The sequence below is a fragment of the Fusarium vanettenii genome (genome assembly GCF_000151355.1).
Source record: "Fusarium vanettenii 77-13-4 chromosome 1 genomic scaffold NECHAsca_8_chr1_1_0, whole genome shotgun sequence".
NCBI lineage: Eukaryota > Fungi > Ascomycota > Sordariomycetes > Hypocreales > Nectriaceae > Fusarium > Fusarium vanettenii.
The window spans coordinates 74,636-97,442 of record NW_003315876.1 but is presented as its reverse complement, the minus strand read 5'-3'; the positions used below and the strand labels follow the sequence as shown (position 1 = coordinate 97,442).

General features: G+C 50.7%; 10 protein-coding genes across 10 annotated transcripts; 5 read left to right on the top strand and 5 right to left on the bottom strand.

Annotated features, from left to right (window-relative positions):
- Nucleotides 1–935: 935 nt before the first annotated feature.
- NECHADRAFT_29730 (uncharacterized protein) lies at nt 936–1,898 on the top strand (the record flags this gene model as incomplete). The annotated part of the gene is made up of 1 exon (XM_003049686.1): nt 936–1,898. The coding sequence occupies one exon, from the start codon at nt 936–938 to the stop codon at nt 1,896–1,898; it is 963 nt and encodes a 320-aa protein (XP_003049732.1).
- A 746-nt stretch (nt 1,899–2,644) lies between these two features.
- NECHADRAFT_74001 (uncharacterized protein) lies at nt 2,645–3,904 on the top strand (the record flags this gene model as incomplete). Its single annotated transcript, XM_003049685.1, has 5 exons — nt 2,645–2,676; nt 2,728–2,847; nt 2,899–3,097; nt 3,145–3,548; nt 3,598–3,904. The coding sequence occupies 5 exons, from the start codon at nt 2,645–2,647 to the stop codon at nt 3,902–3,904; spliced, it is 1,062 nt and encodes a 353-aa protein (XP_003049731.1).
- A 160-nt stretch (nt 3,905–4,064) lies between these two features.
- NECHADRAFT_74000 (uncharacterized protein) lies at nt 4,065–5,669 on the bottom strand (the record flags this gene model as incomplete). Its single annotated transcript, XM_003049482.1, has 1 exon — nt 4,065–5,669. One exon carries the CDS (start codon nt 5,667–5,669, stop codon nt 4,065–4,067), a length of 1,605 nt encoding a protein of 534 aa, XP_003049528.1.
- Nucleotides 5,670–6,270: 601 nt separating this feature from the next.
- NECHADRAFT_73999 (uncharacterized protein) lies at nt 6,271–8,033 on the bottom strand (the record flags this gene model as incomplete). The annotated part of the gene is made up of 5 exons (XM_003049481.1): nt 6,271–6,852; nt 6,911–7,165; nt 7,217–7,489; nt 7,599–7,948; nt 8,018–8,033. 5 exons carry the CDS (start codon nt 8,031–8,033, stop codon nt 6,271–6,273), a joined length of 1,476 nt encoding a protein of 491 aa, XP_003049527.1.
- A 578-nt stretch (nt 8,034–8,611) lies between these two features.
- Nucleotides 8,612–9,635, top strand: NECHADRAFT_29697 (uncharacterized protein; the record flags this gene model as incomplete). Its single annotated transcript, XM_003049684.1, has 5 exons — nt 8,612–8,653; nt 8,707–8,865; nt 8,916–9,022; nt 9,075–9,391; nt 9,445–9,635. The coding sequence occupies 5 exons, from the start codon at nt 8,612–8,614 to the stop codon at nt 9,633–9,635; spliced, it is 816 nt and encodes a 271-aa protein (XP_003049730.1).
- A 145-nt stretch (nt 9,636–9,780) lies between these two features.
- On the bottom strand, nt 9,781–11,613 carry NECHADRAFT_73997 (uncharacterized protein; the record flags this gene model as incomplete). Its single annotated transcript, XM_003049480.1, has 5 exons — nt 9,781–10,304; nt 10,361–10,512; nt 10,698–10,904; nt 10,955–11,337; nt 11,512–11,613. The coding sequence occupies 5 exons, from the start codon at nt 11,611–11,613 to the stop codon at nt 9,781–9,783; spliced, it is 1,368 nt and encodes a 455-aa protein (XP_003049526.1).
- Nucleotides 11,614–13,147: 1,534 nt separating this feature from the next.
- NECHADRAFT_30277 (uncharacterized protein) lies at nt 13,148–13,798 on the top strand (the record flags this gene model as incomplete). Its single annotated transcript, XM_003049683.1, has 1 exon — nt 13,148–13,798. One exon carries the CDS (start codon nt 13,148–13,150, stop codon nt 13,796–13,798), a length of 651 nt encoding a protein of 216 aa, XP_003049729.1.
- A 133-nt stretch (nt 13,799–13,931) lies between these two features.
- On the bottom strand, nt 13,932–17,957 carry NECHADRAFT_73995 (uncharacterized protein; the record flags this gene model as incomplete). Its single annotated transcript, XM_003049479.1, has 4 exons — nt 13,932–15,442; nt 15,490–16,435; nt 16,489–16,529; nt 16,595–17,957. The coding sequence occupies 4 exons, from the start codon at nt 17,955–17,957 to the stop codon at nt 13,932–13,934; spliced, it is 3,861 nt and encodes a 1,286-aa protein (XP_003049525.1).
- Nucleotides 17,958–18,572: 615 nt separating this feature from the next.
- Nucleotides 18,573–20,288, top strand: NECHADRAFT_73994 (uncharacterized protein; the record flags this gene model as incomplete). Its single annotated transcript, XM_003049682.1, has 1 exon — nt 18,573–20,288. One exon carries the CDS (start codon nt 18,573–18,575, stop codon nt 20,286–20,288), a length of 1,716 nt encoding a protein of 571 aa, XP_003049728.1.
- A 422-nt stretch (nt 20,289–20,710) lies between these two features.
- NECHADRAFT_89579 (uncharacterized protein) lies at nt 20,711–22,384 on the bottom strand (the record flags this gene model as incomplete). The annotated part of the gene is made up of 2 exons (XM_003049478.1): nt 20,711–22,279; nt 22,355–22,384. The coding sequence occupies 2 exons, from the start codon at nt 22,382–22,384 to the stop codon at nt 20,711–20,713; spliced, it is 1,599 nt and encodes a 532-aa protein (XP_003049524.1).
- Between the last annotated feature and the right edge of the window lie 423 nt (nt 22,385–22,807).

Below are 22,807 nucleotides of genomic sequence, written 5' to 3'. Positions count from 1 at the left end.
TGATTTGCCAGAGCTGAGGCACGTTTCGGGAAAAAGGAACGGCCCTTGCATAGCAAACACTCCAGGCATACCGTAATTGAGTGCGAGACCCTCGATCTATCCGGTTCATCGTGCTCCGGGGGCGTTCTGGCGTGCCTCATTGATCCATGTTCTTCCAACTAAGGTCAAGACCACCACTGAATGGAGAAATGAGTAGCGGACGAGCCATCTGTTGCCGGTTTGGAAACTATCCCCTAACCAAGAGAAACCTCTAGGGAGTAGTTATCAGATCAGGGTAGCTCAACACCAAGCTGGGAAGTTCGCGTTGTTCAGCGAAACCATACCAGCTGTCGTCGCCCCTCGCGAGCTGCGTTTGGAGAATGAGTTGGAAACACATCTCAGAAAGGTCTTTTCATGGAAGAGGAAGGTAGTGCGCAATTTCAATGTTGGCAAACACTCCGAAGCAGGCAGCTTGAGGCAAAATTTGCCTCTTTGGCCAAAGATACCGGATCGCCCATTCCACCAACTTCATCAGGAACTTGCTTGACAACGGCCGAGGCAAATACGGCGGCCGTGCCGATGAGTCCGCTCTTGGAAGTCGAATGGATGTGACCGCGTCGGTCTCGGCAAAATGAGCGTGGATCAGTGGGCCATGGCGTCGCGCCCCCCCAAGACACAGTAAGGGGTGATGTCAAGATCACAATTACCCAAATAGGAAATACGCAAGATAGCTCAACCACAGATGCCTCACCTGGTGTTCTTGCTAAGAATCATCGGCAAGTAAGTAGCCAAAGTACCTGAACGAGGGATCATCTACTTAAGCAAGGCATAGGTCATCGCACATAATCATTCCCGACAACTCAAGTCATATTCATTAGCCTCATCCAACTCCCCCATCTTTGTCCATCCAACCTCGCCTACAAACAACACCAACAAACCAGCCACAATCACCAGAAATGGCTACCATGGACAAGGTTTTCGCCGGCTACGCCGAGCGACAGGCCGTTCTCGAGGCTAGCAAGAACCCGCTCGCCAAGGGAGTTGCTTGGATCCAGGGTGAGCTCGTGCCCTTGCACGAAGCCCGCATTCCTCTGCTCGACCAGGGTTTTATGCACAGCGATCTGACATACGATGTGCCCTCCGTCTGGGATGGTCGATTCTTCCGCCTTGAGGACCACCTCAACCGTCTCGAGGCCAGCTGCAAGAAGATGCGCCTTAGGATGCCCCTTCCCCGAGAGGAGGTTATCAAGACCTTGGTCGACATGGTTGCCAAGAGTGGCATCCGAGATGCCTTTGTCGAGTTGATTGTCACCCGAGGCCTGACTGGTGTACGAGGTGCCAAGCCCGAGGAGCTTCTGAACAACAACCTTTACATGTTCATCCAACCATATGTCTGGGTTATGGACCCTGATGTTCAATACACTGGAGGTCGCGCTATTGTTGCCCGAACTGTCCGCCGTGTCCCTCCCGGCTCTATCGATCCTACCATCAAGAACCTTCAGTGGGGTGACTTGGTCCGTGGCCTGTTCGAGGCTAACGACCGAGGAGCTACCTACCCCTTCCTTACCGATGGCGATGCCAACCTCACTGAGGGCTCCGGCTTCAACGTTGTTCTCATCAAGGATGGCGTCCTCTACACTCCCGACCGTGGAGTTCTTCAGGGTATCACCCGAAAGAGTGTGATTGACGCTGCTCGATCATGTGGCTACGAGATCCGGGTTGAGCACGTTCCCATCGAGGCGACCTATCAGGCTGACGAGATCTTGATGTGCACAACTGCGGGAGGTATCATGCCTATTACTACTCTGGATGATAAGCCAGTCAAGGATGGAAAGGTCGGACCCATCACCAAGGCTATCTGGGACCGATACTGGGCCATGCACTGGGAGGATGAGTTTAGCTTCAAGATCAATTATTAGGCTGTTGATATAGTGTGTCAAAAATAGAATAAATGCATGTTCCAAATAACTTTGATCAAGCAAAAACTTTCTACTGGCGATAATAGCTCCGGTCTAAATGATCTCTATGTGCATCTAGCCTAATAGGCAAATTGCTTCAGCCGAGACCAGCCCTCTTCCACACAGACTTCCGTCAAGAGTTCGACTGAAAGCTTTCCTCTTCCTCGAAACTACATCTCGGTCTTGGTATCTGATTCTAAACAGTTGCATTTGCCAAATCGGAGCAATTGAGGCGATCTGATTCGGCAACAACTGCCTGAGCGACATCTCGGTTGGTTGAGAAACTCCGTTTGCGATCTATCAGGATACGTTCCACAGTGGCGTATGTTCTCTCAGTCCTATTGTAAACAGATTAACTCCAACGGGAAATAACCCTGGTTGCAGGATAAGAGCCCATCTAAGCTAAGAGAATAGAGTAAGTGTCAAGTGGTGTCAAGTGGATGGTGGTGGTGGGTCGGGCTTCTCCGAATGTTGACTTCCCCTTTCGGGAAATAGGACCAGTGGCAACCTCCGGATCATGCGAGCTAAGGAGTCTGGGAACATGGAGATTGGAGATATCGTTCAGAATATGGTCCTACGCAGGGAGCATTGTGCCCTTCAAATGCAGGCGCTTGCCGTGACAAAAGCTCTATGTCAGTGACTTAAGTGGGCAAAGAGCTATAGTTCCCAATATCTAAACACTCCATAATTACGGCACTTACTCTATCATGTCTGCACACGATAGCATTGTCATTCTTGGGTAAGTTGCACAGTCGAGATGGCAAGTTCATGATTGGCTCACCCGATGTAGCGCGGGCATCATCGGCCTTGATGTTGCCCTGGTCCTTGCGGAAAGAGGCTATGGCCAGTCTATCACTGTCATTGCTGAGCACCTCCCTGGTGATACCGCCCTGGGCTATACCTCGCCATGGTGAGCAGTATCAACTATGCACTAGAATGAGACATGAACTAATGACTCTAGGGCTGGTTGCAACTTTTCCGCCATCTCAGGCACAGACGCCAACGCCTTGAGATGGGACAAGCTCGGGTACTTTCACTTGAGCAAGCTGGCTTCTGAAAGGCCTGAAGAAACCTATGTTCGACGGACACCATCTACCGAGTTGTGGGATGACAATGTTCCTCATGACAAGATCAAGGCCATGTCTGAGTACCTCGAAGATGTAAGGCTCACATGAGATCCAGCGGTGTCTTTACTGACCAAGTCAAGTTCACGCCGCTGTCTGCTGAACAGCTGCCTGAGGATGTCAAGTTTGGTGCATCATTCACAACACTAACAGTCAATGCTCCCAAGCATCTGCTCTATCTCTACGAAAGGCTGAAGCAGGACTACGGCGTCCGGTTCATTCGACAGAAGCTTCCCAATCTTCAAGCAGCCTTCTCCAGTCACTCCACTCAGATTGTCTTCAACTGCACTGGAAACGCGGCCAAGTCACTTCCTGGAGTCGAGGACACCAAGTGTTACCCAACACGGGGCCAAGTTCTTTTGACGCTTGCTCCTGAAGTGCAGACAAACATTATGAGACACGGCAAGGACTACGAGACCTATGTCATCCCTCGGCCTTATTCCAAAGGCCATGTGATCCTTGGTGGATATATGCAGAAGGGAAATGGGTATGTTGTTTGAGATGTTGAACCTGATCACAAGCTGACCAGCTCCCAGAGACGGCGCCACTTACTCGTACGAGACCGAGGATATCCTGGATCGTACAAAGGAGCTAAGTACTGAGGTCCGAGAAAGTGACATCGAGGTCATCGCTGCATTTTCTGGATTACGACCTTCTCGTGAGGGTGGTGCTCGAGTGGAACGAGAGGACCTGTCTATTACTGGCCAGAAGCGTACTGTCATCCACAACTATGGGGCAGGCGGTACTGGATTCCAGGCTGGCTATGGAATGGCAGTTGATGCCGTCAGCGCTGCTGAGCCCCTGCTGTCCGAGATTCGAGCCCAGTTGCGATCCAAGTTGTAATTTTTAGCGAAAAGGCTTGTCAGTTTTACGCGAGGGAGGCTGCTTTGAAGTAAGCCTCAAAAAGATACGGTTCAAGTGCTTCAAATAATGTGGTTGCGGCAGCGACTACGTATATACCGATTAACATTCGTTCTCCCAATACCCATTCTGTCCCGCTATCTCATGCAGCTGTGAATGATTCAACCTTGATTGAGCCGCCGAGTGCCTGCGTAGCATAGTTGAAGATGCCGAAGCGGTAGGCAATGAAGAATGCCCAGCCATTGTACAGCTCGTAGTTTGGGCCGAGTTTCTCAAACTTACTTCCGTCCCAGCTGTAGGAGAAAACGGCGTTCCGAGACCCCGTAGGGCTCGTGTCCAACTCGGCGCGCAACCACACCTTTGTCTTGCCCTCTGCTACGTCCACCGTGGCCTTGACCTCGCCCAAACTCTTGGTCTCCCCTGACCACTCGTCAATTATCATTCCTTGCGCGACTGCGAGGGTGGATTTGCCGTTGGATCGATGGATGCCGATGTAGGCGCTCTGATCACGGAATGCTGCCAAACCTGCTCGGTCGCCATTGGCCAGTTTGCTAAAGTCAATCTTGACGGTGCCGACAGGGTGATTTCCATGGGTTCTATGAGTCAAAGTATTCCTCGCTGAGTATATATCGTTGGTTACGCTGGCCGTGCGAAGAGTCAAGCCATTGTTGATCTCGTAGGAGTTGACGTCGGGATTATGGTTCCACTCCCAGGACGGATCAAGTGACGTGCCCTGGAAACGATCCGTCCGTCCCCAATTCTTGGTGAGGCCATTGCTGCCGGAAGGAAGCGGGTATGAGGCTCCCCAGCCACCATTAGAACCAGTCACGAGGACTGGGAAACCATCATCGCCCCAGCGAATTGGGGCCAAGACGGGAAGACGACCAGCAGGGTATGCCCAGGTGAAGGACATGAAGTACCACTCGCCTGCAGGAGTCTTGATCAGACTTCCCTGGTGGGGGGAATTGCCACCGCTGAGCGGGGGTGTGATGCCTATGGCGAGGTTCTTGGATTTGTAAGGGCCGAAGGGGTTATCAGACTTCCAGATCCAAGTTGCCGCGGTATTATGATCATCGTTCAGTATGTAATACTGACCATTGATCTTGTACATGCGGTTTCCCTCTAGACCTTCAACCCCAATAGAAGTGTTGTTCAGGACTTGCTGAGATTTCACTTCACTAAGGCCGTCTTTGGAAAGCTGAGAGACTCGGACGTTGTTTGACCCCCAGACGACATACATTGTGTCGTCATCATCGATCAGAATGCCATTGTCGTAGTAGCAAGTCCCGCCCGTTGCAAGCTGCGCTGCTTTCTTCCAGGGTCCGGTTGGGGATGGAGAAGTGAAGACCCAGGTGTTCCAGAAGTTTGTGCAGCCGATCCAGTACCACAGCTTATTGCTCTCTCGGTATCTCAGCGATGATGCCCAGGTTCCCCCTCTATAAGCGCGAGTGTCGCTGTTGGGAAGATCATAGCCGTCTCCAAACTCTAAACGTGGGATAGAATGTCCGATAAGATCCCAGTTGATGAGATCTTTGGAGCGAAGAATGGGAGCCCCCGGGCTGTAATGAAAGTTGGACGCAGAGAAGTAGTAGAGCCCATCGGGTCCCAGGAAGACATCATTGTCCGGGAAGTCAGAATAGATGATGGGGTTTTGGAAATTCTCGGCTCTCGCGGCATGCGTCGGGGTCGTGACCACTAACGGGATGGTGGAGGCAACAAGACCTAGAAATAGTACAAGCGACTTCATTCTGAGGTGACTAGCTGATTGACGCTTGTCCTGTGCTGTCCCGCAAAGGGGTAGTTTGGCTTTATATCACTTGTTGTCAGGGTATGGCCTCTTGTATTATGTAGGTTACATCCCCGGGTATTCTGGATAAATCCTCAACAAGACACTTTTTCCTAACAGTTTCGGGGTTCCTGACGCTAGAATAGGCAAACGAGCCCGGCCGCAACCCAAGGAAATGCTGGAATTGAGGTTAATTCATGCATGATTACCATACCGTAGCGAGAAGGTTGGGTTTCAAATGGTGGAATTCTCACGCCACGGAGCGATGAGTTCCGCCAAACGGAGACAGATGCTCCGACTTCCCTAGAAGCGGCTAAAGGCCCGCGATAGAATGAAACGTACCTCATGGCAGCTGGTACCACTTAACAGGTGACTACGCTCATACGAGAAAAGTGGTACGGCCAAAATGATCAAGTGAGATATACCTCGCGATGACGGGGATAACTTAGGGCTAGATTTCTGACAGAGACAAAATTGATCGTTATACACCTGACATCTAGTAATGATACTCTATAATTATAAAATTCTTTGCTTGGAGTAGAATGACAATGACAAAGCACCCTTAGACAAGTGCTGGGATGGACCTGTTTGCAGAACTAAGCACAACACCGAGCTTGTGCACATAGTTGAATTCCTCCTCAATGAGATCGTTCTGAACCCATATTCTTTGAATCATCATCTTGATAGAGCCCGGGTTCCGAAAGTGAATACTCCTCTCTGTTCTTGAGATAAGGTCAAGAACCATGGCCCGTTGATCATCGGTTCGCGCCTCGCAACCAAGTATCAGAAGAGGGAAAGGCCGTTGGCAATGCTCCAACTGTGAAAGTATTTCAAAAGATCGTTCAATCCATTCCGGAAGACGTGATCTCTCCTTGGGATTGTCTGGTGACGCACGTTTGAGGTAAATCAGGGTCGCCAGCTGGTAGAGTTCGACTGCTTTGTCGGAATCCGATCGTGATCCGTCAGTTAGAGTATTATTATCGTCGGTTGAGATATCGATCTTCCGTAGTTTCCATTCTAGGAGTTTGAGATATTGTTGGTAGTCATGCGTGTGGAAACGTGGGTCTGAAGGTTCAACAACGGCATCGCACACTTCGGACAGGAGGTATAAGACCTCGTGCGGAGGGCCTACTAGATGTGCGGGCTGTATCACGTGTAAGATTAGTAAAACTTGACAGGAGGGAGGAGTAGATGAAACCTACCTGGACCTCTGCGCATACTGTAGGTCGAAAGGGTTCGAAATGTGCTCCTATGGGCGATCCTGTACCTTCCAAGAGATCTGGTTGCCAGTGACGCAGGCTAAAGCGAGCCAACACGTCAGAGTAATGGACCCAGCCAATGAGTGTGGTCATGTCGTTGCTTCCGGTAATCTCGTCGAGTTTGGCGTTCTTGATGATCAGTTTTGAGCCGCATACATACCACAGCCAGTGACTTGAGGCCGCCGACATCTGGTAGATCTAGGAAGTATTAGTCTGTGTCTATGGCACACTAATACATAGGATGCATACCTCTAGAGTGCAGAGGAGCATCCCTGCAGCAACATGACGAATGGATTCATCTGCGCCAATGACACCCTGGGTAGATGCTGCTAAGGCCCGAAGAGCCGCGATTTTGAGTCTATCTGCATGAGAGTGGTCTCTATCTCGATGGTATGATGCCAGGGCTAATGCAGACTTGAGTATTGCGGTTGCACACGGCGAATTGTCGGAGAGAGCCATGCGAACGAGGACCTCGCGGATCTTTGATGCGTCATGACCAAATGCCATAAGGGAATATGATGCCTGGTACACAACTGTCTTTTGTTAGTTTTAAACAAATACTTGGTTCTGATCGAGGCAACTGACAGTATTCGAACAAACCCACTTGCACATGGTCCAATCTTCCACTGACCAAAGATATCGCAGGGCTGAGAACTGGCTGAAAGACCTGCATGGATTCTGTTGGTTGGTTTTCGAGATTATTCAAGATAAGCTGTCTCATAGTGGGATTTTGCCCAGACGTTGCATAGCCAAAATCGACGCCAGAGATCAGAGCGTGCATCTCTATGTCCCCAGTGGAAGTGTTAACAAAGTGCCGTGCGTCATATCGGCGCCTTTCTATAGGTGCAGGCCCAATTACCGCACGCCGAGCATCACCCTCACGCGGCCAAGACAGTCGAGTCCCGTAACCATCACACCTTCGGCCTGCTCTGGCACAACGGGTGCAGGTTGGGAGTGTCCGATCACAGAGCACCTTGCGGTCTAATATGGAATGTCAGTGGAGCTCGGCAACGTTTCAAAACTCGGCTGCCGAACCTCTGCAGGTCATACACCCTCGCTGAGACATGAGGGATTGAGGGACTGGGATATAGCGATGACTGTTGGTTCAATTTTGAGTTCACAGACAATGCCTGCATGAAGGATGCAAAGGGTGCGGCACAGAGTTCCAGTGCGAACCAGATGCAGCCCTGTCGGTTTTATCGCTCGCAAAAAGTTGCCCCCGAGGACCAGTTATCTCGGCGCTTCTCTGTACGGATTTGTCATTTCGAGATTTGTGAGCTGGCGTGGTGAAGAAGTTGTAAGCAGCCACCCACGCTGACATGTTTTTGGCTTCATGCGGGGGAAGCTGAAATCTGAATCGAGGGCAACTTTGAGCGAGCTAACCATCACGGCGCAAGATGATTGGTCGGCAAGATCTAGCGTCATGGACCAACCCCAGTTGCTAGAACCATATGGTGATGATGCTGGAATTCGTCAGTCATCAAGAGTTAAGCAAGCGGGTGACAAAGCATAATATGAATTGAGTATATATATGTAGGAGAGAGGGACTGTATAGATATCTTCTTGCATTCGCCATCTTCAGCAAAAAGCAAGCTTCTCTTCAACCAGCACTCCACCAAACTCCGCTATCACCACTCTCACACAATGGCTTCGTATCTGGTCACAGGGGCATCCCGCGGTCTTGGGGTGAGTCGGGTTCATCGCTCTGCCACGAATGGAATTAACTTATAATCCTCCAGTTCGAGTTCCTTCGCCAGTTGTCTGACAAGTCAGACAACATCGTCATCGGTCTCGTCCGCAACAAACAGGCCACAGTCGAAAAGATTGAGCGCGAACTCTCTGCACGGAAAAATGTGCACATCATCCAGGCCGACATTAACGATTACGCGGCCCTGAAGGTAAATGCTCCTGTTCTGACTTCATGGACGCGCTAACATGGTATGGCCAGGCTTCCGTTGATGAGACTTCCAAGATTACTGGTGGAAAGCTTGACTACATCGTTGCAAATGCAGGCCTAGTCTCTCCTTGGTCCGCTTACGACCCTCTCAGTGTTCTGTAAGTCAATTTTTTCACTCCAGGCACTGAGACTCTTCTGACTGCTGCACAGAGGCGAACAACCTGAGAAGCTTGAGGAGGACTTGATCGACTCATTCAAGGTCAACGTGGTTGGCAACATCCATCTGTTCAACCTTTACGTACCGCTCCTCCTCAAGGGACAAGCCAAGAAGGCCATTACCCTATCTACGGGCATGGCCGACCCGGATTTCGTGACCCAGTTTTCCATTTCTGTTTCAGCACCCTACTCAATTAGCAAGGCCGCCGTCAACCTAGCTGTTGCCAAGTTCGATGCCCAGTACAGAAAGGAGGGCCTACTTTTCATGGCCGTTTCACCAGGGTTGGTCGATACAGGCCACTACGATGAAGGTCAGATATCTCCAAAGCCCGTTTGCAAAGGTCACGCACTGACAGCTTAATAGCGACGGAGGAACAGACCCGGAAAGCGGGTGAAATGCTGCAGCAGTTTCAGTCCTACGCGCCTAGCTTCACGGGGCCCATAACACCCGAGGAGTCCGTCACTGCAGTCTTGTCTGTGCTGCACAAGGCCAGCATCGAAGCTGGCAATGGCGGCTCATTTGTGTCTCACTTTGGAAATAAGCAGTGGCTGTGATGGTCGCTGACGTTCAGGTACTGGCGGAATAGGGTTGGAAGTTATATTAGAAAGTTATGCTGTCTTGACGTTAGACGGCTAGCTTCTGCCCCTTCCAGTGCTTCCGTAGAAGTTCAAAAGTCGTGCTATAAAGGCCCAATATCACCTATACTTGTTCTTGTTCCATGAAAGGCCCTATCAAGTCCAGGAACTCTCCGCTGAGAATGTCATCCGCATAAAATGGTGCCATTGCAGGGTCGTTCTCATTAGACTCGCGATCGCGCGTCCGGTCTTCCAACATGGACGCAAGTTTAGTGAAAACAGTCGGCGGGCCATCTTCGTGTATTCCAGCTTCCGATGCTACACGCCTCAAATTTTGACAAATCTTTTCGTCCTTGCAAACCACGGTCTCGGAGGAAATAAGTCCGTAGCCTTCTAATGGAAGGCACTTTGCGACCTTGCGAAAAGACAAAGCCGTGTGCATCACCTGGTATATCGAGGCCAATGAAAAGCCAGTGTATTGATGTGGTTGATAGGTAAAGAGCACATTAAAGTACGACTCAAGTGCTCTGAATGAAGCATGTAAGTCAGTCAATTCATCTTGTGAGGTCAATGATGGCCTCGGAAAAGCATCCGGAACTGCAAATTCGTTGATCGCAAATGTGGCATAGTGAAGATGACATAGGACAACTAATCGATTTTAGAGAGGGTTATCATAGGAAATTTCAGGGTGCTTAGGTTCTTACCTGGGTCCTGCGATAAGGAAGCAGTTTCATCTCTTATTTTATCCAGGTCCATCCGTAGCACACCAGCAACCCAAGCTGGTGGTATGTTGGATGACTGCATTCGATCTCGGTTGCGGCCATCGGCTGGTGAGTAATAGGCCTTCTCTAAAACTCTGCGTATTTTGACAAGAGTGACAAGAGTCAAGCTATCAGGACTGTTGCTTTCCTCGACCAGGTCCTCTAGGTATCTACTCATCTCACTTGTCCAGTGGAGTCGGTCGGCCTGATGAAGGTACGATGATATGCTGCCAGTCCAATGATTAGGCACCTTGACTTTTGTAGCCTGAAATTGACTTACACTGAACTCAAGAAATAACAAGCAAGAACAGCTCGCCTCTCCTCGGATGTGCGAGCATGGAGTGCCCATGGCTGATGAAACCTAAGCTCAGAACTGCCTTCAGCTGTGGTGGGTGGTGCCTTGTTCAAACCAAGATCGAAAATGATAGTGGTAGCAAGTTGGATAAACAGAGTTAAGAACGGTCGCCGCTTTACTTGCAAGTTGCCCCTGACATTGTCGTGAGCTTAGATAGGTCCAGGAACACACATTAACCATACCATGCGATACACACCAGGAGCCCTTGAAGCAGTTCAACACTCCTCTCAAGTTGAACCACCATGCTGTTTGCGATAATGCTTCGGATTTCGCCGTATAAATGTTGCTGCTTAAGCGTGGACTTTACTGAGACAGCGACAATGCAAAGCCACAGAAAGGGTTTTTCGTCCCGTAACGTGGCGGCAGAGGATTCAGGGTCAAGCGTCAAAAAAGGAAGATGAGCCTGCTTAAGGGTACAAAAGTCTCTCAAGATTTCTTGACCGTCAAGCACAAATGCGAGTGTGGCAGCGGATGAGCGCTCTTTGTAGCTGCCGGGTGGAAATGGCGGTTCTGGGGGTCGAGAGGAAGCACCCTCATCGTGAGCCGGGGCTGCATTCACCTGTTGCTGGTTATTGGACATGAGGAGGGAAACTAGTCCATCAATTTTGCTTTCAAGTTGATCACTGCGGGTAGCGTTGTCTCGTCTTCTTGCCTTCCTCCTGCGTTCCCTGCTCAAGGAATCACACTCTTTCCTGAGACGTTGACATCTGAGTCACCACGTCAGTTTGATTGGACATACTTGGGGGCCGTCCTTGGAAATCCAACCTCTCACATGATTCTCCGCCGTTGGTAGCGACACATCGGGATTTGGATCGGGAACATTGGCTACACGCCGTTCCATAGGGGGCGTGTCCAGCCTGTCGGTTTATTGATAAAATTGATTCGTAATCAGGCATCAGCTTTGAAGGGCCAAAAATCACGAGCCGTAGTAAAAGTCGGAGATGGGAGCGGCAAGTAGGAATGTTGTCGGCGTTGAGAGACAGGGCCTTCTTTTATTGGTCTTGGAGCATGGGCCGTTCCGGCGAATCGGGGTTCCGGCTGCCAAATCTCCGATCGAGGGTCGGCGTTGGGAAGTTTGAACCTCCGAACACCGATGCCGAGTTTCTGGGTGCGCTGTGAGATAGAATATATAACGGTGACAAGGAAACAGTCTCATATTGTCATCGACTCGATATTTATATCACATCTCTGACACGGCAAAGTGTCCATCATATTACAGCATACCCACCAGCAATATGATTTCCCTTCACAATCTGTCATTCTCTCTCGCCGTCCTCTTGTCCAGCTTCATCACCACGTTGTGCTCCAAGGCACCCAATTCTACTCCACGTGGCGGTTGGAATCAAGATCGACTTGGCTTTTACGCTACCCCTGCTGCAGCATTCCTGCGACGTCTGATGGCCGCAGGAGTCGGCCTCGTTCACGCATTTATTGTGCTGAAGATTTCCAGCAACAGTCTTATCTGCCCACATCCCGACAATCTTAACTGGCAACTTTTCGACTGGAACCCATATACCGTGGTGTGCCTTTTTCTAATCATCTGTGTTGGCGGGCCCCTCCGCCTCTTGGCGTTTGCTCAACTGGGAGGAAATTTCACCTTCCGCCTTGGACCACCAAGCGCTTTGACAACAACGGGTGTTTATCACTTCATGCAACATCCAGGCTACACAGGACAAATCATCGTGTTGCTGACGAACTTGGCTCTCTACTTCCGGTGGGATGGAGTACCAGGTTGTTGGCTTCCTGAGAGTGTGAACCAGAGACTGGATGGCTGTGGTTTTCTCTGCGCTGTTATCACCACCTTGGGCATTGTGCGGAGGCTATTAATGAGAACCAAGGATGAAGAGGAGATGCTAGAGAAGACATTTGGGGCTGAATGGATCAAGTGGCATCGGGATACCAAGAGGTTCGTACCTGGTGTGATCTGAAGAAATCTCAACTGAGATTACATGGACCCCTAAGCTGTTCTTTGCTCATGGACGCCTCAAGCTGTCTGTCTCTTATCATCGAGGCTCTGGTGCACAACGACCTTTGAGATGAAGGCTTTAGAAATTGTTTCGAATGCAATAAATACTTTTGCAAAGAAGGGCGAAAAGCCATTGAACATGCCATGAATACGAGAAATCCTGTGGGGCTAGGTTGTCGAGTTAACTGAATTGGAATGGTTTACAAATTGGTGTGGTTCGACACTTGTCACTATACCTAGTGATTGAGTCGGTGAATGAGTCACTGGCCGCCTATTAGACCCCCTCCACGATCTGGTCGTTTACTAGAAATGCTGGTTGCTCCCAGTTGAATTTGCCTACCAACGTTTGCTACACCACGTTGTCTTATAATCCTTAATTTAAATAAACAGACACCTTTCATCAGTCGACATGGATTACAATACGGAAGAGATCGTCAACGCCTTCCGGTCAGCCCGGCTCCAATACGTCCGAGCCGACCAATCCGACAGCAATTTGCAAGCATTTCTGCCAACAATTGAACAAGACCCCGTCATTCAGGCCATGGCTGCTCCAACAATGCTCCAACCCAAGGGCAAAAAAGCTGCCGACGGCTACCTTGAATCCGTCGTCAATTCCTTACTAGGCGTGACGATATGTCTTTTGCCTGAAGAGGAGAAGAGACTCAATCCAGAGAGCGATAAGAGCGACGCAGAACAGAAACAGACCCCAACCATCATCGGCATAATGTGCATCGGCTGGGGAGGAATCTCACCATCCGTCGCACACCACCGCACTGCGGAGATCGGTATCAGTCTTGCCAGACCATACCAAAACCAAGGCTATGGGCGGGAGGCCATCAACTGGATGTTGGACTGGGGATTCAGACACGCCGCGCTTCATTCCATTGGCATATCTACTGCCTGTTATAACCCGAAAGCTGCACATTTGTATGAGAGTATGGGCTTCAAACCGGAAGGGCGGCGAAGAGGGACAATTTGGCAAAACCGCAAGTGGTACGATTTATTGGAGTTTGGAATGCTTGAGGACGAGTGGGAAAAGCTCAGGGGTATTGCCCCTTGAGCACTACCCAGGTCGGGATGCACGACTAACCGTTAGAATGCGGGAGAGAAAAGATTTTTTTAATGCAGAAAACGGTCAATTGTCTCTGAAAAGACATTTTCTTTGGCTCGTCCTCTGATGTTGACGCGCCGGCTCATGCTGCAGACCGGGCTGACGGGTTCAGAAGATCACTACACTTCTTCCGAGCCGCCACCTCCTCCCTACTTGGCTGGGTACCCTCTTCGTTCATAGACAACCTGCCCATTTGTATTCCAAGTGCCATATCGGCGGCTGTCGCACCTTGACCACCTGCCATCCGCACGTCGCCACGGGCACCATGATCAAGAAGCAACCTCACTGCAGCCTCATTCCCCGACATAACCGCCAGGTGCATCGCCGTTAGTCCCATGCTCTGCTCAGTGGCGTCAAGCTGCTCTGGATTGTTGAAGCGTCTAAGCAACTCATTCAAAATCTCGCGATTTGCACCCCAATCGATGTCCGTCCAGTCCAGTTCAGCCGCCTCGGTCGCATCCGTTCCACGAAACTCGGCGTCGGCATGAGCAGCTGCGGCGCGGTGAAGCGCCGTCCACTGCCGAGTTGGCTCCACGATGAAATTCAGGTTGTCTCGCGTCGATGCGCTATCAAGGAGATAGCGGAGACGTGCGATTGAATTCCGCGAGTTGGAGGCGATAACATGGCCGAGGATGGTTGTAGGATTTGTCAAGGCCAGGTGGCCGCTGCCCAGGGTGGTGAAGTTGATGTCGGCGCCATGCGATACAAAGCTGTCTGCGAGCTGGAAGGAGTCGTTCTGCACAGTGATGAGCAGCGGGGACTCAGTTATGTCGAATTCGTCTGGGAGGCCGTCGAGGGGGGCGCCGTGGTCAAGAAGGGCTTGGACTAGCCGGGCATCATTTTGCCCTGCGTACGCCAAGACATGGAGAACAGTCCACGTTGAAGATTGTCCGCTGAATGGATTCTTAGAAGCTTCGGTGGCGAGTGCCCCATGCTCGAGCAGAAGATTGACCATTGCCGGACGATTCCATCGAACCGCCTCTAGTAGAGGGGTTCGCATATCAACGCCGCATGCGCGGTTGATGTCGGTCATTCTGAACGCGCCAACGTCCTGGGATTGAGGCACTTCTTCATCATGGGCTACTCCAGCTTTCATAGCGCCGACTCCGTGCTTCAGTAGGTATTCCACCAATTCATCTCGGGCTAGCGAGACGGCGAGATAGAGAAGCGTTTGGTTGAATCCACCGTAGCCGTTAATGTTGGCAACCCTGTTGGCCTTGGACAGCAGACACCTGAATGTTGATTCCATCGCTTGTTGATATTCAGGACCATGGTGGAGGATCATATCAAATAGGCAACTGCCATGAACGGCTTGCTCAAGGAGTTCCGTCACCATGAAGCCGCCGTGTTTTGCTGCGCCTCGTTCGACGTTGTATTGCTCGATGGCTTCGGTCATCAGTTCGAGACACTCTGAACGAAGGTGCGACGCGGCAATTTCCAAAGCACTATTTGCGCGAGGCCACGATTTGTTGCATATGCTCGGATCGGCTGTGTTGGACAGTAAGAATTTCACAATTTGGGGGCGGTCACAATGAGTTGCTAGTTCATACATTAGCCCATCTGATGTTCCCAACACCTGAACCAACGAGTCTCCTATTACAGAAGAGGCGATTAAGGATATGGAAATAGAAAACACTCACCCCATCCGATAGGGTAACCCTGCTGAAACCGATCGAGGTCCAATGACGCCGGAAACTCGGCTTGGTAGGCAATGGTGGTTGTCGTCTTCACGTTTGCATCCGCGCCGGCTTGGATCAGTGCCGGACCAACTCTTTTCACCTCTTCATCATCGAAGGATATGAGCCAGTGAAGTGGCGACTCTCCATTGCGTGCTGCTACCGATGCCTTTGCTCCATGCGAGGTGAGCCACAACACCGTGTCAGTTTGGCCGGCGCGGCATGCACACAGGAGCGGCGTCTCGCCTTGGCCATTGAGTTGATTAACCTCAAGTGTGGGAAACCGATCCAGCAGAGCCTCGATCGCTTCTGTTTGACCACAACTTGCGGCCACGTGAAGGATACGGTCACCTCTTTTGTTAGTGGTGTAATCCGCGATGCGATCCAATCGAGAGAAGTTCTCGAGCAAGACAGGAATGTTTCCAAAAGTCTTGACCCACATTCCGTGGGTGAATCCGTAAAGCATTTCTGTTTGGAAAAAGTGATTTGCGCCTGTGCCCGCGAGGGAGTCGCGGATCGTTTTCCTAGTTTCTTCGTAGTCATCCTTGGATACCATGGCGAGATCTTCGAGAGCAGTTCTTGAACCACGCAGGGCCATTCTCTTTAACGATCCGATGACTCCATCTAGCTTACCAAATGTGACCCCAATGGCACGCCCGATTCGGTACCCGTACGCCGTCGCCAGTGGATGTTTCACTCCCCAAGCTAAGAAGAGCCAATTGGTTGCGCTCGAGGTATCCTTGTTTACACCGTATCCATTGATGTAGAGAGCCGTGAGAAGGAAAGCCTCAGGCGGGTTTGGCATACCAATCTTGGCCTCCTCTTCGTTTCTCTGAATGTATGTTGTTGTTAGATATTTCTGAACCGAGGGGTCCATCTTCGTCCAGTGACGCCATGTGAAGGTATGTTGCTATTCGGCATTAGCTTTCAGCGTATTTGACAGTCAAGCCTATTATGACCTACGTTCAGGTTTGATTTCAACACTTGATCAGACTCGGCACTAGCTTGGTTAGTTTCCTATACTGTGGCTCCCAGTAGTGATTTAAGTACCTATCTTCAGCAAACACACCATTATGGCCAAGAGAGACCATTATCTGACCAAGGTCCCTTTTGGATGGCTCAGTCGATAACCCAATTGTCACAGCTCTTTGCATTGCGCTGTAAAAACCAAAACGTTGAACCCCCGCAACGAACTGTTGTTTCATCGGCTCCAACTGAGGGAATTGCGCAAGGGGAATGGTGCACAGGAGCTTTTCCATCTCCTCAAAGTCAAATGTAGTCTCATTGACCTGTCCGTTGGCCTGTGCGATGAGCTGTTGCATTCGCTGATAAAGAGAACGGACGTGATCGAGGAAATGAACGGGGTCGTCATAAGGAGAGGCCGTAATGGCTTTCAGGTACCAAGCAGAAAGATCCAGCTGGGCCACTAGTTCTCCAGTTTCTTTCATTCTCTCTGCTTCCGCATAGAAATCTTCGCCTTGCTTGGAGGGATCCATGAGGAGCCGGAAGATGCTGCAGCCATGCGCAAACGTACACCAGATGAGGAGGGCCAATGAGTATATGTCCGTGTGTTTCGCGCCTGATACGTTTACTGCTGTCTTAGCCTCCGGGGCCTTCCATGGCCGGGTTCCTCCTAATGAGAGACTGCTCTTTGCAGTATTCATAACCATTGAGTAGCCGAAGTCACTCAGTTTGGCTCTGTACTTGTTCTCCCCATCTGGAAAGATCAAGACATTCTCTGCCTTGATGTCACCGTGGACAATGCCGCATGAATGGAGCATATGAAGGCCCTTGCAGACGTCAAGGCAGAGCTTCCGCCGGGTCTCTATGCCGAGAAACTCTCGCTGTTGCAGTTGCGAGAGGCTTCCATGTTCCGCAAACTCGACAATGAGAACGGGCAACTTTTGCAGAGAATTGAACGGATTCGTAGCCCACGCCAATCCAAGAAAGTCGACGAGATTCGAGTGTTGCAGGATCGGCCGGTGCGTTGAGAGGTAGAGCTCCATGATTGCCGCGTCTATAGCGTGCCGGGACGTGTGAGTAGCTTCGCCTTTGTCCGAAAACTCGATGACGGCCACCTTGTAGGCGACTACGTCCGGCAGCTTGCGCCGGTCTTCCGTCTCAACCGAGAAGCCATCAACTTCTACACGCGACTTCAAGAGTTTCTGGGCCGGGATGCGACGTCGGTACACGGCGAAGCTGGCGCCTCGGCCGGCGAATGAAGCGCTGTCGACGGCTTGCGCATTCGAAAACACCGGCGGTACTGATAGTTTCAAGGCATCTTCGGCCAAGATCGCTCGGTAGGCAAAGTCCAAGGCATTCGGGATGAAGCGCGCGTCGTCTAGAGCTGAAGGGTCATGTGGTTCGAGGGTCGTAGGATTGGAGGTATCTCCCCTAAAAGATGTCAGACTTCTTCCAGACGAGGAGTCCATGCCGCTTTGAGGGATCGATAATTGGGTGATAGAGGTCCAAGCTGCCCAACTCAAGGCATAAAGGAGGAGTGTTGATGGCTGTTATCACCAAGCGGGGAACGTCGAGAGAGTGGATCCGTTATCTTGCCTGCTTTTAAGGATCCTAAGTTACTGCTAAGCACATAGCTATTATTTATGTAACTACTGATTTGCGGCTGAGCTGCCAGCCTGCCTCAGCCTGTTTCGCGATTGACGATATTGTTAGGACAACTTGAGGCCTTCTTGCCAAAAAGAGTAAGTGGAGTAGACGAAGAAGCGGGGTGGGCCAAAAATAAGTTACTGCGTGGTCAAAGGAGTCGAATGCATTTTAGCGAAGAAGTTTATTATGCTTAATTAATCGGCGGCTGGTAAACGCGTAACTAAACGGTCGGACAGACGAGTCTAAGAAGAGCGGCCAGAGATCTAAATATCGGATAATTGCACTTTCATGTCTCTCACCTGATCAGGCATCGACTGAACCCCTGTCCGCGATCAACAATAACCCCGCATACCTATGGACCGGCAGCCCAAGGTCGAGACCCAGACTTTCCAGCAAATACATATCAAGAACCTCAACGTTTGTATTGCATACCGACAATGGATCCCGGAACAGCCTTAGCCGTGGTGTCGCTTTCTTTCGACCTATTTGCCAGTTGCGTTAGGGGTTTCACCTTGATATCTGACGCTCGAAATATCGGAAAGGATGCAGCTATCGAACGAACGAAGCTCATTCTTCAAGAATATCGACTCATTGAGTGGGCTAGGGCAATTGGCCTTGACTCTCCCAATAACGATGAGTCACTGGGGATTCACAATCATCCTGCCGCTCTCATCCTGTTCCAGCTAGAACAGCTTCTCTCCTCGACAGATGCTTTGAAGAAGCGCTACAAGCTGGAACTCGTGTCTCCACCGGATGATTCTGATGGCTTGGTCCCTTCCGAAACAACAGCCGCCCCGGATAATCCGGCTTCGTCGATACTCTCAAATATTGTGTCATCCGAGACTCGAGAGGGCATCCTCAGGCGCGCATCCACACTCAGCACGGTGAATCGGCTCCCACGACGTCTCTGGTGGGCCGCTGTCGACAAGAAAAAGTACGCGGAGCTGGTAAAAGATGTGACCGGTCTTATTGATGGGCTTTGGTCTCTCTTGGATATTACTCACCGAGTCCAAACGTCTCAGGCTGTCAACCACACTCTGCAACTTGCGATTCAGACAAGTCAAGATATCAAGGGTCTTCAGGATCTCCAGAAATCTCTCCAGGACTCAACCACAGATGCTGATATGACAAACAATCTCGCCGCCTCGGCAGCCCTGAAGGCACAGCATATTTTGCTCACCTCGAATAATGGACATGCCCAACAACCAGCGCACTCCAATAATGGGACCAACGATGTAGTACCAACACGACTTCCATCAGTCCTACACCCTTCCCACTTAGCTAGCATCCATATGATATCATCAACCATTGGATCAGCCCAGTACCAGGGAGACACTGTACTCATAGAAGAGAAGCGCGTGGAGCCGCGTATGAAAGCGAAGCTTAAACCGCGTGTTGAAGCCCTCGTGCGTCTACTCTCTCAGCCTCCCACGCCATCCTTTCAGACATTCCCTTGCCTAGGATACACTGAAGAGCAAGGAGGCTTCCGTTTGGTATTTCGATTCCCTTCCAGCACCGAGCAGCCTCTTTCTCTGCTCAATGTATTATCGAGATCCAGCGGGCCACTGCCAGATGTTGGCACACGACTTAGTTTAGCTGTACAGGTGTGCCAGACACTCCTCAGCTTCCACACTGCCGGCTGGTTCCATAAAGACATGCGATCTGAGAACATTCTTCTTGTCTCTTCGCCCTCTCGCCGGTCGACTGACCGCCTTGGTCGACCCTATCTCTGCGGCTTCTCCTTCGCGCGACAAGGTTCGCCGACTGAAATCAGCGAACAGCCATCCGAAGACCTCTCACGGGACATTTATCGGCATGCCAAGGCTCTCGGAGAGCCTTCCGAGAGCTTCGAGCGCTACATGGATGCATATTCTCTCGGATGTGTTCTGATCGAAATCGCAGAATGGACCCCTCTTCGAAAAATTATCAAGAAGCGTGTTGATATCAGCAATAGCAACGTCGTGAAATTGACTGATGTTGCATCACTCTCCCAGTGGATGCATAATCGATATGTTACTGAAGGATTCGCAGCATTTCGACTCGGGGCTGCGTTCATGAAGATGCTTGCTCTGTGCATTCCGGCAGGAGATGAAAAGCCGGATTTGGGTGACTTTTACTCTGCTCTTGAAGAGATGGCCGCTTGTGGGATTTGATTGGACTTCTGGGCACTAGTTATCGCTTGCCGTTCAACGATTTATGATTATGATAAGATGATTTCTACTTTGCTTCCTCCAGTAAGGAGACAACGATGGCTCTCCCTTTTCATGTTTCACTCTCCTAAATAGTGACCACACTTGTCCAAGTAGTCGACCACAAATAGCCGACCCATTAAAACCACATATCCTGTGATCATCATTTCTCTATGGCCGACTTTATGCCCACCCCCGACTCTTCCGATCCCCTTTTTTATCTCTGATATGGTATCTCTTCTCTAAACCTGGGTAATAGCCTATGCCCTTACCAGCTTACCCATGGCTGTACTCCATATAACCGAACCTCTTTCGTCCCCGTAATGACTTCTTACATGCCTTGCTGTGGCAGATAGCTCATATCTTGCTTACCTGCATGAGTGCACTCAGGCAATCCAGAACCAAATGCGTTCTAGCCAATTCCTGGGCTTTACCACTGGCCAAGTTGGCTCCAATGCATCAATCTCCGCTTTTCCGGACCAGATATCCATCTCCGAGTACTTGACAAACTTGGTCTTCTTGACATACTTGAAACCAAAAATCAAGACGAAGAAGATGGGAATGTTGATGTAAGGCGGGATGAAGGTCTTGGCACTGAAGCGACCAGGGAAGAAGGCGTCAAATCCGTTAAAGATAGCAACAATTGTGCAGAACGAAACGGAGAAGTACGCCAAGAATGGCTGCATTGGTGACTTGTACGGAAGAGTGTTGCGGTCAATTCCGTTATGCTTGAGGCAGTAATAGAAGCGAAGATAGGTGTAGCAGACGCTGGCCCAAATGATGAGAGCCCCAACACCACTCAGATTACTGAGCCAGAAGAAGACTTCGGCGCCACTATTGCTGACATTGAGGTACACCAAGAGTCCAAAAGCCGAGGTGACTGCCACACAGAGGTATGGAACGCCAAACTTCTCGTACGCCAGGATGGCTGGTGCCTTTCCATCAAGGGCCGCGGCATAGAGAACGCGAGTGCCGGCGTAAAACAGCGAGTTACCAGATGACCAAGCCGAGGTCAGGATAACAGCATTGATGATTGAGGGCAGTGTCTTGATACCGCCGTTGCGAATAGCGATAACAAAGGGACTTTGAGCTGCGCCAGGGGCAGAGGAGTTGATGGCGTTCAGAAGGGAAGGGTCCTTGGAAGAGACGCAAAGACCGACAAGGAAGACGGAAAGGATGTAGAAGAGAACGATTCTCCAAAAGACTCGACGAATAGCCTTTGGGATATTGCGTCGAGGGTTCTCTGTCTCTCCTGCGGCCATGACAACCATCTCACTGCCGCCATAGGAGAAGGTTGCCTGCACAAAGACTTTCCAGAACGCCAGAAACCTTCCCAATGCGCCCGGCCTCAAGTACTCATTCATAGGTCCTGGGTGTATCCAGTACCTGAAACCAATCGCCTCGCCATTGGGAGCACCGCCCACGGTGATGATGAACATCAAGATGATCAAGCCCACGATAGTGGTCAACTTGATGGCGCCAAAGACGAACTCAGCTTCACCGTAGATGCGAACGGGCAAACAATTGAGGAAGACCATGGGGAAATAGAAAAGGCTGATGAGTGCGACTTTGGGGACATTGTTGTGCCAGTAATCAACAATGACGGCTGAGACCGTTACCTCGATAGGAACTCCAATGGCAAACTGATACCAATAGTTCCAAGCGAGGGCAAACCCCAGCGCCGGGTCCACGAACCGGGCGGCAAAAATGGGAACAGGGCCTGGGATAGGCAACCACGAAGCCATCTCGCCGACGCTGTTGAGGACACAGAAGATGTTGAACCCGGTGATGGTGAAGGATAGGAAAGCTGAGAGCGGGCCTGCAAGCGAAAGCACCTGTCCGCTACCGACGAAAAGGCCCGTGCCGATGGCACCGGACAAGGCAAGGAACTGAACATGTCGGGACTTGAGCCTACGGTTCAGAGTGCCGAGATTGCGTGTTCCGTATTCTAACCCCTTGTTGTCGGTAGTTGGGTCGTTGGTTGGTAATGCTGTTGGTTCGATGCTGGGTGACTCCCTCCCCGCTTCGACATCATTGTGCTTCTTGTCCATTCCTTCCATGGTAGGGTTGTAGTCAACGGGTCAGTCGACACCATTGGAAAGGGAAGGATTTTGATTCGACAAGGACTTGGGATTCGTGATGCTCACTGGCTGGTATCCTGATGAGAGCTTGAGGAAACAAGATGAGATAAACATGAGAAGAATTTCTCTCTATATGAGACATTAACATACATGAACGGCTTTACCTCCAACCCACCGTGGCAAACCCCTTCCACTGCACCGTACATAGCCAGCTCGTCGTTCCGGAGCCGATCTAGCCAAATCCCCCACGCTGTGAAAAGCTGCAAGTGCGACCTTTGGCAGGGATTTAATCCAATCAAGAATAACATGAATGAACTTGATTATAGCGGCCCTAGTATGCCTCTTGAGGGTAGGCTCATCGCCGTAAGATCATAACAGATCACACCACAAAAGAGGCGCGAA